Source organism: Protopterus annectens, chromosome 2.part1 (genome assembly GCF_019279795.1).
Source record: "Protopterus annectens isolate FY-2018-M chromosome 2.part1, PAN1.0, whole genome shotgun sequence".
NCBI lineage: Eukaryota > Metazoa > Chordata > Ceratodontiformes > Protopteridae > Protopterus > Protopterus annectens.
The window spans coordinates 1,732,939,419-1,732,953,950 of NC_056729.1; the positions used below are offsets into that span (position 1 = coordinate 1,732,939,419).

Below are 14,532 nucleotides of genomic sequence, written 5' to 3' on the forward strand. Positions count from 1 at the left end.
AGTGCTATCTCCCTAAACCACAAGGAGTTCACAGTCATTGCACAAACAAAAGGTATCCTCAGTAACCTCAAGAGCATTCCAGAAAGTATCCAACATGGCACGTACAAATACATCCTATAGTGACTCAGCTTCTAAGCCCATAAGGTACACTATCACTCAACCAAATAATTTGGTCATGGGAGACTCCACTGTGAGACACACAGATGTCCTATTCACCAGGCTAAGTAATGGTCAGCTGTCTGTCAGGGGCCAGGATCTGACAGATCACACACAAACTTAGATCATTGAACCACAAGTACCAGCATAACTTGGTAGTCCATGTGGCTGTAAATGACCTGAGACATACTCCTTGATGTACATGAATAGAGACATGGCTGAGCTCTTGCACTGTGTGTCCCAGGCCAGTATGAACCTAACACTGAGCAGCATTCGACTTTCTCCAAGGATGATGCTACAATCTGAACAGAAAATAATTAACTTTAACAGTTGGCTTACAGTATGGTGTCATTTGAAAAGTGAACAATATCTGTCAGCCTGAGAGGATATGGTAAACAGACTATACTGCTTTACCAAGGGTGGTCTGCACCTGTCCCCTCTAGGATTTTGAATATTGGTTAAAACGTTGTTCATTCCCATATTGCCTTGTTTTAGGCACTGCCAATCTGGTAAACCTACTGAGACAGCTAAACTAACCCAGGAAAATCTAAAGGTATTACTGCTCAGTGCCAGGAGTGTTAACAGGAAACTCAACTCCCTGTAAGTTCTTCTCACCCTGGAGAATGTAGACATCTATGCAGTTACTGAGATGTGATTTAAAGCCACAGAGAGCACCGTAGCAGTGCAACTGGGCTACAGTTCTTTCTACACCTTTATCCCATTTACTGCACAGAAAGGGACAAAAATCAGGAGTGTCTCTATTTATATTAAAAACAAGTACACCTCAAGGGTGGTCCATCAGTATGATGTGCTTGAGCTTCTGCATTCCCGTATTACCTTAAACCAAATCACATACTATATGCTCACGTACTATAGGTCCCCCTGTATGACCAAAGAAGACCGTAATCCATATGTAAAAGTACTGGAGATGCTCCCCATTCAACCTAAGACCATTCTCATGGGTGACTTTAACTACCCCAGTTTAAACTGGAAATCTTACCAGACTCCTAATGTGACGTCATTATGATTATTGGACTTTGTGAATGCAAACACCTTGGACCAGTTAATCTGTACGCCCAACAAGGTAGCAAACATCCTTGAAACAAGGTAGCAAACATCCGTGATTTGGTACCACAACCTCGGAGAACATTGTGCCCCACCCTCCCATGATGTCCTAAGGACAAAATCATGAACACTGGCTAACCCTGGAACGTTCAGGAAGTATTACTACTACATGACACACTGGCAAAATTTCAAGCCACCCCCAAACCCTAAGAACACCACTGCCGATCCTTAGTCATATTAACAGCTGCATGGAGAAAACTGTTCCTATCCAGATTAAGCACAGGATCAGCTCAAAAAACAAGTCGCCCTGGTGTAATCCCAACATCAACAGCTTGTATAACAAAAGGAGGAATTTCATGGCAACAGTTAGAAGATGAATATTAATAAAAATCCCTCATCAACCTAAAGAAGCAGTTCAGTAGGCTAATAAAGTCATTCAAGGCCAAATTTAGTTCTGATTTGGGTGTAAGTAAAACAAACAAGTCAGGCATCAAAGATTTAGAAGGTGATTCCAAACTGAGAAATGTTAGTAGAGCTATAGTAATAAATTACAGTGTAAATTCTACGGGGGTTATAAAGATATTATTATCAGTAACTGGAATATTTTTAATTTGGACCCAACTTTGAATGACTGTGGAGAATCATGCTACCTTTGTATATCAGAGAGGATTTAATTTTAGGAATATTTCTGAATGAGGGAAAGAAGATTCAGTCGGTAGTTTTAAGAAATCAGGTACCTGAAAGCGTGGTATGTGCCACTTTAGTTATATTTTGGAAGGGCCTATGTTTCCCATTAATTATAAGAACCACAGTCTTACCACCACTGTATGGGGCTAACTGTGGTACTAGGAGGTGTGGTTTATATTGCTGTATGTCAAGACTGTGAAAGTTATGTGGGGAAAACAGAACATCCTTTAAAGAAAATAATATATTAAAACGTATACGATATAAAGAAAGGAAATAATAATAATGCCCTTTGTAAACATTTAAAAGCTTTCCCTGTTATATCTGGCATTAAATTTAAATTTGGAGTTATTGAGAAGACCAATATAAGTGCTAAGGGTGGTAACTGGGAGACCCTACTGGAATACAAATAGTTGTCCTGGCAGCTTCATTTAAAGGCAACATTAAGACCAGGGTTAATTTAATAGATTTCTATTACAGTGTTTTAAAACTGAGGTCCTCCAAATTGTAAGAGAGCTTTTTTGTTTATATGAAAATTGAATATATATATATATATATATATATATATATATATATATATATATATATATATATATATACGTAGACCATGTTTATCATATCTTATTCTATACATTTTAATCAGAAGTGTTATAGGGTTTTGTACATAAACGGTTGGTTGTTTCAGGAAAAGTGGGCTTGATGTATGAGCACTCATAAACGGACTGTAGTATCTTCTAATGTGTGTGCTTTTTGATTGGCTGTTCTTGAATTTATAGGATGAATGTGGCTGTTACACTCTTGCTCTGATGAAAGATTTGGAAAAAAGCACTCAGTATGGATATATTTTATTTATTTAATGTTCTTGGTGATATTTGCATTTCACTCCTTGATCTTTGACAGGAGGCCTTTGTTTTGGGAGTTATTTGTTCTTTTTACAAAGGTTGTTGGCATTTTTTTCTTACGGAAAACACAAGTGTTGTAGGAGTGGTGAAACACATATTAGCATTTGTTAGAGAGGAGAATTCTGAGGGGGTAAAGAATGTTTATGTGCAGATTTTAATTGCATAATGGCTAGGTTCTGTCTTAATTCAAGCCAGGGTAGACCATGTAGCAAAACACAGCAAAGCTTGTGTTAAGGTGTCCAACAGCAATGCAGGTTATCCTGTTATAGGTTTGTCCTGACTTATAGTGGAATGATGGGAGATGAGATGTGAGCAATGGAGGAGAGGAAAAACTTTGCTCTATATAATGTATGTTGATCTGTTTTTGAAATTAGATTACCTACATATTTACCAAATTTCTACTGATTGCCAGTTATCCAGGCTCACAGTTTTAGTATGGAATGCTTATACAATGGGAGATTGGTTAAGTGAAGTGATATTAATACCCAGAATAAATTGTTATTGGGATTATTCAAGGCAAAATCAGAAGGTGCAGTATTGTATCTTGCTAGACAGTTCTTGAGAGGGAATTTCATAGGTTTAGTTTTACCAGCATGTATTAATAAACAATGAGGGCTGCACGGACTCAAAGTCGTTTTGTGGGTTTTTTATGCACATCAGAGTAAGTGGATTTAGATAGGGAGATATCACAGAGTTGTGTGCTTATTTTATAATAACTTACCCACTCCAGTGGTTGATTATATAATTATTAAATGTTGAAGATAACAATGAAGACTGAGCCCTGAGGGACACCTGCCACAAGCTTGTGTGAGAGATGGCCCTGTTTCTTTATTAAACTCTGTGTGGCAGACAGCATCAGAAGTTTTCATCTCCTCTAGGAAAAAGTGTGTTAACATATAAACTGTTTTGAGTTTGTTACCCATATAATCTATGTCACATAGATGGACAGCGGTAGCAATGGGCAGAGGTAGTACCGTGTGTTGGTCTGACTTCCTCTTGTGTTACAGATATTCATTTTGGCTCAAAATGGTATGTCACTTTTATCTAGAAATTTGCAGAAGGTTGATAAATTGGCCAGCAGTTATTAAAGGAAATAGGAAATAATGGTTGTCCTAGCTTCGTGGGTAAACAGAAGGCTATTAATCTGCAGAACGTTACAAGTCTAGCTAGTAACCAAGGTCAGAATCAAACCCTTTCACTTGTATCTCTGAGGTTAAGCCCTTCATCATTATGCCAACCCCCCTTCTTCCTTTATACAAAGGCACATTGAGACCCTGTTTCCAAATGGTTGAGTGATTGATTAAAATGGATAATGGAATGGCTCTCTTTTATTAATTCATTTGGAACATTATTCAAAGCTAAAAAAGCCAGGTTTAAGCTTTCGTATATGTTTGGGGATTGTTTGTGTATTAACACTGAGTAGGCAAAAATAGGGATCCGTTATGCTTGGGAAAAGAGCAGCCTAACTTAGTTAATAATATAATGAGTTGAGTATGTTGGACATTGTGTAGTGTCATGAAAATGGACAAATCAATCAGTTCCATAAGTGTCTGAAAGGTGGTGGTGGTAGGAGGTCATAACAGTAGTGCCATGGATAGAGCAGTTGATTGACGGTAAATATCAACATTTATTGGGTTTTCAGGCCTGAACTCTCTTCACATTAAAGCATAGTACTTTTTGTGTGAGATGAGGACTTCTTTTTTGTTTGGATGTTGCTTATTTTGTCAACTGGACTCAAGTTTCCCTTTTCAGGGGGTGACCCACGAGCACTGTGTGAAGATTCACCCAACAAGCAAATGGAGGTTGAAGGAATCAGATCCTGCAATACACCAAAGAACTGTTCACTGCTCATAGCCTTGTTCTTCTGTGTTAACTGGCAGATGGTATCCATCACTGTCCTGTGTTTACCTGAACTTGACAAGATTATGCCATAGTTAGACTTATGGTAGATTGTCCCTGCATGATATCTCCCTACATATGTAATCTTCACAATGTCTTGCCAGTGTAGTGTAGTTTATACCAAAGCAGTCATGGACGGCATTACTGGAAGAACAAATAATCAAAAAGATAAATTTATGCTGGGACCACAAACTGGACTAGGCCGAAACAAATTTCAATAGTTTAGTGCTTTCATCCAGGTAAAGGACTTCTTCAGAACTGAGTAACTTGCAAATACACACACACACACACACACACGCACACACACACGTTTATAGAGATAAACAGTCGTGTGACATTCATAGTAACTGAAATATAAAGGCACCAGGTTAAAAATCAGTTAAACTACTAAACAGTGAGATAAGTAGTAAAAAATATGTTGAATGGAAACAGTTGAATGAAAAATAATATCTTAGTGGTATAAAGCCATAGTTAAAAATATCATCCTGTTACTAAAATGTATTATAACTTCGTAGATCTCATTTTAAAGAGTCTGCTAAAAGGAAAAGTCCTTTAGTCCTGGGAGTTTTCCTGCATTGAAATCAACCTGCTTGGTAAATTCTGTGACCTTGGTTCTTAGTTTATATGACCCACCCATATGATCAATTTGGACATCTTCGAAGATGAAAAAAAAAATGTCCTTCTGTGTTACAATCTAACGTGTCTATAAAGAGCATCATTCTGTCTTCATGTTTGTAAATAGAACGAACAAAACATGCTGGAGGGATAGGTTCCTGACCCAGAGACTCCCCAGACTCTGGAATAGACTGCCCATACATGTCAAGCAGAGTGCCTCTTTGGCCGTCTTCAGAAGGAACCTTGATGATTGGATGGGAGAGAGGAAATTCACCCCGGGGATCACATCAGTTGCCTTGCTAGACAGGGGTCCAGGGAAGTAAATACTGTGGGAAGAAATAGGCAGGGAATTGTTATGGCTAGGCTTCTATAGGCCCTAGGGCTGATAGCTTAGTACCAACCTATGAACCTAGAAATGTTTGGGTATTCTGTTTTTAAGCTTCTCTCTGTTATCCTGACATTAAAGGCAGTACATGATTTGCATGCATCCAGGTAAACTACCTTTTACTGCCGCAGTTATAAAATGTCATGGCTCTTATTGTTTGCCCCTTCATCTGTGCATCAGTGGTTTCACCTTTGGCTATGAATTTAAACTGATGGCAGTAGCCACATTAATAACTTCCTGCCATTTTCTCAGAAAAGTTTTCTGCTTTTTTGGCTTTTTCAACTTCTCTTTGATGTTATTTGCCCTTTTGCACACAGAAACAGGTTTCTTATGTAGTTAATTTCCTACCTTAGGAAACAGGAAAAAAAATCACACATTTGATGTTTGATATTCTCACTTGCCCAGGGGTCTTTCTTGTAATTCAGGACCATAGCCTTTCCAGAGTTTTTGTCAATAGAAGGTCCCAAGTTGCTACTAGTTTAACTCATCTTTCTCTGAGCAGTGGATGGAAGCATTGCTTGAGGATGGCAGTGTAGAAGTGCTGGGGTCTGTCATTACCAGCTCTTATGTTTTCATACGAGGAGGACGTCCTTCCTGTGGGTCAGGGTCATCAGCGAGTACTGGGTCCTTGCTGATACGAGGAGGAAGTCCTTCCTGTGGGGATCATCACATCTCAGAAGACGATACGGTAACATAAGCAAAATAAGAACAATACGACATATAAAGTATAAACATAATCTTGTAACAAACATTATTGTGAGCCACAAGAAGACATCAGTTAAAATAGGGTATGGAAGACAGCCGTTATGATCTGGGAATCATGAGGCAAGAACTGTCATAATTTAAAAGAATAAAAAACTAGTGAGCACTTAACTAGACTTTGAAATATCTGCCTTGTTTAATTTATTTTCATTTTACACCTTTTATACTTTATTTTGTAGTAAATTTGATGGAGTGTTTATAGGGTTAATTATCAATAATAAGCTTAATAAATAATGCATATTTTCTAATCATTGACACACCTTATATTAATGTTGATACTAAATAATACATCAAAAATATTTTTATTGTTTAATAATTTGATTGTCAGTAGTATTAATACTGTTCTTTGCTAAAAAAGAGAGAAATGTGGGCATAATTCACTTAAAAGAAAATTAGAGTAGACATGCACTAGAAAAATAGCCTTATTAGATGTGCACTTCCCAAAAGACCAGTATCTTACTCACACAGTTAACAATGCTGTAGTAAACGATTCACAGTAAGGATTACAGAGACTTTTGGTTTTCATTCTGAGTTCTCTTAGTAATAGTTTACGCTATAATGAGTTGGAATAATAACTGGTGCTCCACTTAAAACCAAGTGATATTCACAAATGTCTTCTTTTTATATTAGGCAAGTATAAGAATGATTTTTACTGTATAAAGTCCAGAAATAAACACAGGTTTAACCAAAAGCTGCAAACATGTTTGCAATTCTCAATGCAGCTGGGTTGTGCTGCAAGTTATAGCTCTGCATCACCAGCTGTGGTGAAAGGTAAAGCCGAATGCTAGTCATTACCAATTCTAGGATGAGATCTCAGAACTTTTTCTCACGGTTGTGCTCTTTTCCCATGATTGTACTGCAGATGTCAACGTATTCATTTGTGATTTTTTTTTTTTTACTTCAGAATTAGATGACTCTCCTCTCACAGTCAAGAGTGAAATGTCGACCATTGTCAAGGTAATGCAACTACCAGATTCGGGATTGGAAATCAGAGACCGAATGTGGCTAAAAATTACAATTTCAAATGCAGTCATCGGTAAGCATATGGCCAAAATGTTTTAAAATGCCGTTAACATTCTCTTCTGTTTCTTCAGTATACTAAAGGGACTGAAATTGTCTTCATGGTGTGGCTTAAAATGTTTTGAAGATTAAGAAGTCATTAGTTTGTTCCTGTTATTTCAGGTGCACTGTAAGGATGGGATTTGTTAACCATTCATGTGTGGAGGAAATTGGGGGGGGGGGTGCTTTGTTGCTTATGAACTAGAAGTAGTGCATCTTTGCAGAGTATAATGCAAACCACCACCAGTGCTTGCATTTCAAGAGGTCATCATGAAGGGACTGTACCTATACTGTCACTGTTTATGCTTGCCTTAATGCAGGTGTTATCTTAGTGCAGGGGCATCTTTGCATACAGGTCTATATTAGTTTGCAGAAGTGTAATTCCAGTGAACATCTATTCATTAACCTCTAATCCGAGAAAATCACATCAGCAGTTCGCTAAATTTACTAAGGGCAATGAAATAGTTGCCCAAAGCACAATGGACCAAATTGTAGTTGACTCAAACCCACCCAAGTGGGGGGCTTCACCCCCCACACCCCCCGAACTGTATATACCAACTCCAAGATTGCACTACTGTGGAGAAAAGGGCAAAGTTCTGTAGTTGTCCGTTGTGCTTCGGCCAACTATTTCATTGCCCTTAGTAAATTCTGCGAATCACTGAAGCGATTTTCGCTGATTATTGATTGATAAATAGGTGTTCGCAGGAATAACATTTCGGCGACCCTACTATAGACCCTTGCATACAGGTGGCGTGGTTGGCTCTTGCTACACTTACAGACATATGTATGATATATGGGGCCCTACAGAACAGGAAAGGGAGGTACAATGGCACACATTGTCATGCTAATACTGCCATAGCGCTATGACAGATGCTAACTATCCTATTCTGTCTGCTGCTTTGGTATGGCAGTGTTAGTCAAGTTGCACATGTTTAATGTAATGTCACATTATCTTGATATTATATTAATTAAATGAAGGTTTATGGAGTGTCACGTGAACAGTCAGACTTCACTGGTCAACAAGAGTAAATAAATAAATGTCATAGATTGCTGTTGATTTGTGCGACATAAGTGATCATATGCTATACATACCTGGATTCTTCATGAATCTAGTGTGTGTGTGTGATTAAGGTACATTTCAGTTTAAGCTTCCTTTTTTTAAATAGAGGTCTGATTGAGATGGGCTTGTACCCAAGTCAGACTTTAAAGGTCATTCAGTACAGGATAAACAGCAAACAACAAACAAAATCACAGTCTTTGAAGCTTGTTTATGGAAATGCTATGTCACAGTGAAGGTGAACAGTGGCTGTAGTGAAAGAATGTTTAAAAGTGACAGTAAATGCCAGTTTGTTTCATATATAGCTTTGTATTAATGCAGTATTGAGATGTTTTCGGTGATAGGCATTTATTATTCGTAAACGTATGCGCAAAACTAAAATGGATTTCACCGTTTATGATCCTGACATACATTACTGAAAATGTTTATATGGCTGAGGAGCGGTTTTGTGCAGCATGTACTGAATCTGTTTGTGATGCACAAAAAAGTTTTCTGCGAATCGTTAGATCTTGGTGAATGAAGAATATTGTCTTTCTGGGATTAATTAACTATTAAAAACTTTATTTTGCATTTGCTAACTAGGTAGGTGGCTGATCAGTTATTTTTCTCATCCACAACTATGTTCAAAGCTAGCAAATAAGGCACGAGTTTATAGTAAGTAACAAGTAGATTTCATGATGGTAACATAAGAATTAAGCGTAGCATTAGGGTTCATGTGGAATAAGAAGAGACAATTTCACAACCCAAGAGTGGGTCTAACGATGCTGTCTTAGGAGTACAAGCAGAGGGGTGTTCAGACTTTGCACCGTGTATTTTGAAAAATACACACTCTTTTATAAGCCGAGAAAGAATTAGTCACCCAGATCCATGAAATAACAAATGTTGCATTGTTGTAGGACTTGCAACAGGTTGTTGTGCTGCACATTTTCAGGCAAGAGAAAAGCTTTGTCAAAGTTAGAAGGTAGCATCTATCTAATTAAATACGGATTTCTATCTGTGGTTGCTTTTTCTTCATGCTATGATCATAACATTTCAACTTGTTTTTCTTCATGAGTAGAGACAGCAGCATTTTCCAAATTAGGGAGAGAACATAACTTCACAAAATCAGGAAATAGTCGTCATGGAGATGGAACAGCACATCTTTAGAAGGGAGCAGCTTTGGCATTAATGTACAGTAATGAAGACGTGACATAATGGATTATAAAATAGTAAACGTTGGCAAACCTGTGAAGCTGTAACATTCTGGTTAAGTGCAGCATAATAATTCCAGTACTTCCCAAATCTTCATCTCATAATTTCAGAATAACTTTACCTTCTGAATTGAAACAGGAAAAGATTCCACATGTGTGGCAACTATTAGTGTCTAACCCAATTGATTCCATACCCTGGATGTGTTCTACATGAACTACAAATTGAAGTGGCACCACATCTTTGTGCCCTGTACAGTAACAGCCTCACCTCGGGCTTTGCCCCTACCGAATGACACACTGCTACAGTTATTCCTCTCCTTAAAGGGGGCATGACTACAGACCCTGGGAATTATACCTCCATTAGCCTGACGAATCTGATATATAAGGTTATGGAGCGCATCATCATAGGTAGGTACTAGGCTATCGGCCCTAGGGCCTATATAAGCCTAGCCAAAAAGGTAACCTGGCTTTCGCCACCCAAGAAAATTATTTTCCTGTGCCCCTATCCACCAGAGCCACAGAGGTGATCCCTGGGGTGAATTATCTATTTCCCATCCAATCATCAATATTTTTCTTGAAGAGTGCTAATGAGGAGCTTTGTTTGATATAGATAGGTAGTTTGTTCCAGAGTATGGGCAGTCTCTGGGACATGAATCTATCCCTCCAGCATGTTCTGTTTATTGTGGTGACAAGGTTTAGGTCCCTAGAGTGTGTAGCTCAGAGCAATTGGGATTTTGTTAAGTAGAGCATGTCCAACATAGCTTTGTATGTTAGGCAGAGATCGCCTCTGAGTAGGCAATATGCGACGGGGTAAAGCTGGACTTTTTTGAGATGGTCTGTGTAGGGCATCTGATCTGTTTGAGGCCAGTAATCCTCTTTGTGATGTATTTCTGCGGCCTTTCCAGTTGTTGTAGATGTCTTGTGAGATACATACCAAAAGGGGTGTTGTTCTCTATAGTGGGTCTAATGAGTGATGAGTAGAGGGGAACAATGACCTCTTTTTTCCTGGATGAGAAACCTTTTGTGATGAGGTGTGCCAAGTAGAAGGATTTCCTGACTACTGTGGCGATGTGATTATCAAAGGAGAGACTACTGTCCACCTGTGTCCCAGGGTCTCTTATTACACTTTCGGTATTAAGTAGACTACCACCTATGTGGTAGCTCATGGGTACAGAGTTTTTACCAAAGGGGATGGAAATGCACTTTTTGGCATTGAGCTTGAGGCCATGGCTTTGACACTAGGCATCTGTCTCAATGAGGCATGGACCTAATTAACAAGGATATAGGGAATCTCCAAACCCTAAATCCAACACAATTTGGTTTTGTGAAAGGTAGAACATACCTCCTCAACCTGGTTGACTTCTTTGAGTCAGTCACCAGAGCTGTAGATGAGGGCAAGGCAGTTCATACAGCCTACCTCGATCTGGTCAAGGCCTTTGATACCATTCCCCACTCAGAAATTATTGATAAACTCACCAAACTCGGCATCAACCCCTATATCACTAGGTGGGTTGCAAACTGGCTCCCAGATAGAACACACAGTGGGAAAGTTGCGGCTGTGGGCTCCAAGTCAGACTGCTGACCAGTTATAAGTGGAGTCCCACAGGGATAGGTCCTGGTTCCTCTCCTGTTTGGCATCTACTTCAGAAGTCCAGGCCAACATGGAGAGACTCTGGCTGACCAAGTGCACAGATGACTGCAAGCTGAGAGCTATTATTAACTCCCCAAGTGATGTAGACATCCTACAGAAAGGCCTCACTGAGACCAATGACTGGTGTTGAAACCATGGCATTAAGCTTAATGCCAAAAAATGTCATCATCCCCTTTCGGAAAAAATTAGTTCTCACCAATTATCACGTTGATGGGAGCCCACTGAGCACTGAAGGCATTATAAGAGATGTGGGGACACAGGTTGACAGCAGTCTCTCCTTCGACCACCACATTGCCACTGTGGTCAGAAAGTCCTTCTATGTGGCACATCTCATTACCAAGGGTTTTGCATCCAAGAAGAAAGAGGTCATCATCTCTCTCTACTCTTCCCTCATTAGGCCAATCATCGAGTATAATGCCCCATTTGGCATGTACCTCACTAGACACATGCAACAGCTGGAAAGGCCACAAAAGTACCTCACAAAGTGGATCCTAGGCCTTAAACACATGTCCTACATGGACAGACTCAAAAAAACTCCAGCTATTCTCTGTCTCGTATCATCTACTAAAAGGCAATCTCTGCTTGGCTTACAAAGCCATGTCTGACCCAGCTCTGTTCGAAATGCTACATCTACAGAAATCCCAATCCCTCCACACCACACACTGCAGAGACCTCAATCTCATTACCACAATCAACAGAACATGCGGGAGGGACATATTCATAACCCAGGGACTGCCCATGTTCTGGAATAGACTTTCCCTACATGTCAAGGAGAGCACCTCACTGGCCCTCTTCAAGAGAAATCTTGATGAGTGGATGGGAAATAGTTCACCCTGGGGATCACTTCAGTGGCTGTATTTGTTAGAGGCACTAGGAGCTAATGTCAGTCAGCACGATGCCAGGGCACTTCTATGGGCTAGGCTTGTAAAAGCTCCAGGGCCGTTAGCCTAGTACACACCTATGAACCTCTGATGTGGCAGGTAATTTGAATAAGCCATTGAATAAGCAACATTAAAGTAATTTTTGGATGGAATTGCTTGTTTTAGTATTGGCTTTGTAATTATACCTACAACATTTTTAAATAGTTGCTTGTTTTGGTATGGATCTAAAATGTATATCTACCAGTTTTGTGAATAGCTGCAAAGAAATTTACAGGTTATAAGTTTTGGAGCAAGCACTGGCCATTGCCAAAAAGATCAGATTCCAGTCAGATTATTATTTATTATTTTATTATAATTTTACATTTGTTTACCGGGATAGTCCAACTGGATACATGTCCATTTTCAACGGAGGCCTGGGGAGAAAAGCTCCACAAAGACAAACTTATATAGATTACACAGAAGTTAGCAAACAATTATAAAAACAAAGTGATTATATACAATGGGTTAGTAGTGTTCCCTAGTAGGGACTCACAATTGTCATAGACAGACAATTAAAAGTAAGAGACATCAGATTGGAAACAGAACTTGGTGATGTAGTTACAAGTTATGATAAATGCAGAATATGCTTTTAGTTTATAACTTAGTCAGGGTTGGTACATGGACATAGCCAATTCACTTTGAGATACTGTCTGAAGATGAGACTTTTGGAGGATTGTAGGGTTATATAGTTTGGCAACGAATTCCAGGTTTTGCCAATGAAGTTGGCAAACAGGGATTCACCAGCAGAGTTATTAGCTTTGTGGGTTTGGACCAGTAGTTTATCGGCTGACCGTAGGGATCTTAGATTGCTATATGGCTTAATAATATTTTTAAGTGAGGGGGTATCCTCAGGGTGGTACAACATTGTGTGCGCTATTGAGAGTTGATTGAATTGAATTAAGCTGGGCAGTTCTAGCCACTCTAGTTGTTTAAGGTTCTGGCAGTGGTGGGTTCTATAGGTGGAGCCAGTGGTGAATCTGGCAATATGATTGTAGCTATGGGACAGCTTACCTAGTTCAGATTTGTTGAGGTTTGAGAGTACAGGCGAGGCATATAAGAGATTAGAGAGTAGGTGTGATTGGACGATTGCAGTCCTAGCCAGTGGGGTTAAAAATGTCTTGTTTCTATACAGTGATCCAAGCTTCTTATTGATGGTCTGTATGGTTTTGTTGACCTGTAGGTCAAATTTGAGATTATTGTCTATGATAACCCCTAGCAGTTTGGTGTGATTATCTGGGGAAATAGTGGTACCATTGTTAGATGTGACAGAGAATGAAAGTGTGGTGGATCTACTAGTCTGAGAGAAAAGTAGAAGTTTAGTTTTATTGGGGTTCAGAAGTACGCGTTGATTGGTGAGCCAGTTCTCAATAGTGTTAAATGTATTTTGGGTTAAGATTTGCAAGTCGGATGGGGAGGTGGCTGAGCAGATGAGAGTGGAATCATCTGCGTATTGGATGCAGGTGGCTTTAGGGATAGCAGTATGGAGGTTGTTGACAAAAATAGAGAAGAGTACTGGGCCTAGTATGGAGCCTTGAGGGACATCAAGTGTTGGAGGTAACTGACTGGAGAGTTTGCCCTGCCATAGTACTGCCTGTTGTCTACCAGTCAGGTAGGACTGGAACCACTGGATAGTGGGCTTGTTGAGGGAAATAGATTTTAGTGAAAGAATGAGAAGTTCATGGTTGACCATGTCAAAGGTTTTTAATACATCAAGAAAGTGGGCAGAGGTTAACCTATTGTCATTTGTGTTATTGTTTATGACATTAGTAAAGGAAAGGAGGGCTGAGGTGGTGCTGTGGTATGGCCTGAAACCATTCTGGGAGTTGGATAGTAAGTTATTCTGTATAAGGTATTTCATTAGTTGCTTGTGTACACATTTCTCCATTATTTTGGCTAATGGGGAAAGAATGGCAATGGGTCTATAGCTGGATATGTCTGAGGAGCTACCACCTTTGTGGAGTGGGATGACGTGAGATATTTTCCAGAGGGAGGGGATAGCATTTTCGGATAAGGTTCTGTTGATGAGGATAGATACGGGATATGTAATGGCATCTGCAGCTATTTGTAGGTACTCTGCAGGGAGGACGTCAGCAGCGAGAGTGGTAGGTTTTAGATTTTTTAGAAGTGTTTTGATAAAACTAGTGGGTATTGGTTGGAAGCCAAATTCCGGGTGATTATTAGGTAGAT

General features: G+C 39.4%; 1 protein-coding gene across 3 annotated transcripts in view; it reads left to right on the top strand.

The window, feature by feature from the left end:
• Nucleotides 1-14,532, top strand: part of DVL1 (dishevelled segment polarity protein 1) — a 2,262,785-nt gene that overhangs the window by 2,137,211 nt on the left and 111,042 nt on the right. For all 3 annotated transcript variants that reach the window (XM_044063185.1, XM_044063186.1, XM_044063187.1), the window contains one exon: nucleotides 7,373-7,504. In XM_044063185.1, the coding sequence (XP_043919120.1) occupies nucleotides 7,373-7,504 (132 nt within the window). The remainder of the gene's footprint in view (nucleotides 1-7,372; nucleotides 7,505-14,532) is intronic.